At 37.9% G+C, this 2,583-nt stretch overlaps 1 protein-coding gene across 1 annotated transcript; it reads right to left on the reverse strand.

Annotated features, from left to right (window-relative positions):
- Window positions 1-1,125: 1,125 nt before the first annotated feature.
- Window positions 1,126-2,088, reverse strand: TM35_000022610 (uncharacterized protein; the record flags this gene model as incomplete). The annotated part of the gene is made up of 1 exon (XM_029021579.1): window positions 1,126-2,088. One exon carries the CDS (start codon window positions 2,086-2,088, stop codon window positions 1,126-1,128), a length of 963 nt encoding a protein of 320 aa, XP_028887001.1.
- Window positions 2,089-2,583: the final 495 nt, after the last annotated feature.

Below are 2,583 nucleotides of genomic sequence, written 5' to 3' on the forward strand. Positions count from 1 at the left end.
CGCTTCCTTCCCCTGTACGCCGGCTCCTCCTGCGGCGCCACGTGGTACGGCTGCGAGTCCTGCCGCGTCAGCAGCCGGATGTACTCATCCCACGGCTGTCGGCATACAGCAAACTGCGCCATGGCATGTGCATACACGGAACCACCCGCACGATTCATCGCCTCTCTCTTTCTATCGCTCTTTTCTCTGTATGCGTATAGACGGGCAACACCAAGAACCTCGACTACTACTTCTGGCACACCATAGTACCAGTGACAGTGTTACTTTCTGTTGTCCAAACCGTTATTAATAACATAACTAACCAACACTGCCGCAGGTATAGAGGGAAGTACGTGTATATTTCTATTATTCTGTTGTTTTTGTTATTCTATTGCAGTCTTTTTCACTATCTATTGAAGTGTCTGTACTTGTTGATATTACTGGAACCTATGTATATATATATATATATATATATATATATATATATATATATTTATGATCCTATGTGTGTTTGAGAGTTTAATGGAGTATATGAAAATAAAGTTTAAATGATGTATAAATAGTACAAGTTTAGCCCTACTTCTGAGGCATTATATCAATGCAGATGAAAAAAAAAATCATACTGGGGTGGTTTCATTGTCTACAAAATGGTTCGAATAAGGCAAAAACAGAATCTGTTTTTTTTTTTTTTTTCTATACTTAAGTAACTGATGAATAATTAAGTAAAGGAGATTTTGTTTTATTGAATTTTTACCCCTTAAAAATACCTATTTTGTCAGACAAATGAGAGTAATACCTGAAAAACAGCGGACACACAAGCGCACATGCAAAAGAAAAAGAGGGACATTGTGATAAGTATTTACATTTTATTTATTCTTGTTCTCCATGTATTACTAAGAAGAGAATAGGCAGAAGGGAAAAAAAAAAACGGCGTTTCTTTTGATATATCCCGTTCTTTAGGGTCACCTTTTCTCTATTTCCCCTTACGGACGCTGTTGCATTCTGCCCTCCGCTAGTAATAGATGGACTTTCTCTTTATTGTACAGCATTGTTTTAAAGGGTCAAGTCTGTTTTCACATCATCTTTTTTTTTGGATTTTCATTCTTTTCGTCATGTTTTTTTCAGACCCTTCTCTTTCTGTTTCTCTTATTCTTTTTTCTTTTCCTCCTCCTCCTCCTCCTCCTCCTCCTTCTTCTTCTCCTCGTCGTCGTCCTCCTCCTCCTTGTTTGGTTTAATCTGTTGCACCTTTTCCTCTCCTTGATCCACCGCATTGTGGTTATTCATGCCTTGCCCATTTTCCTGTGGATGCATGCATTCGGATAGCATCGCCACCATTTCTGAAATCTGCTTTTGCATGAGTTCCTGTCCCTTTGCGGCGTATCTGTCGTCCACCTTCTGCATAAGATATAATGAGGAAGTAGAGCGTGTGTTAAGGGCAATGGCATCATTGCTGGCGGAGTGCAGTAATCGCAGACCAAGTACCATTAGACCTGATCCAATAGATGAGAAAATGATTAACCCTTGAATATCTTTGAACCAATCAATACTGAAAAGTGACATGATATCAAGATAGAGTTGTTGCCATGTGTCTGTGGTGAATTCAGCGGCAGTGGCTGCGGCAGGATCCGTGAAGGAGACAGGTGTTAACAATAATCCTTTTAGCCAAGAACGAAATGTCAACTCCATCATAAGTCGTGATCCCACAAACATCAAGAGAACGGAGGTAGCCACAATACACTTTATCACCACAACGAAGATTGCTCGTCTACGAGATGCACGCCGTGAGGCATGACTTAACTTACGTACATTAAGTTCTGCCTTTACGACGGAGGCTTCACACACGTGTCTCCATAGTTGTCTTCGCTTCAAACGTTCATTCAACATCTTTGCAGATGCGTAAAGTAAGAGAAAGCCAATACAGAGAACGAGTGGAAGCACGGCGCAACACAGAGTATAGTAAAGGGAAGATCCATTGTAGCGTCCTTCCATTAGAGAACTCACAGCAGCGCGAGCCTCAGAAAGGGCCCTTTCATCCCGTTCACAGGAGACACGGTCAATTTCACCCCGAATTCGACGAATATCTTCACGAATAATCTCTTGAGCATCCATTTTTTCAAATACAAATAGAAAGTAATATTTCTTTGAAGTAAATAATAATAAGAAATATATATATATTTTTTTTTAGTGATTAGTACACAGTTTTACAAGTGAACCTTCTTATTCTCACTCGTTTTTTTTTTTTGTTTTTCACTATCTAGAGGTTTCTCTCGTTATATTATCCACGGAGGTGCTATCTTTTAAACTGCGCCCCTAACCGCTACAACAACCAAAAAAAAAAAAAAAAGAATTAAAAAGAATTAAAAAGGGAATGAGTACAAATAAAGGTTATTATTAGAAAATGCTTACATGTCTTCACGTACAGAGAAGGAATAAAAAAAAAAAAAATAGTGAAATGAAGAAAAATAATAATGTATATAAGAGAAAAGAATCTTCTTCGAAGATATACACATTCCAGAGATTCTCTTACTCTTTTCTTTTCTTTTTTTCTTCCCTAAAATTCCGTTTTCTTTGTTTTTTTTTTTTTTTTTTTTTTTTTTTTTTTTT

The sequence above is a fragment of the Trypanosoma theileri genome (assembly GCF_002087225.1).
Source record: "Trypanosoma theileri isolate Edinburgh chromosome Unknown TM35_Tth_2_V1, whole genome shotgun sequence".
Classification (NCBI taxonomy): domain Eukaryota; phylum Euglenozoa; class Kinetoplastea; order Trypanosomatida; family Trypanosomatidae; genus Trypanosoma; species Trypanosoma theileri.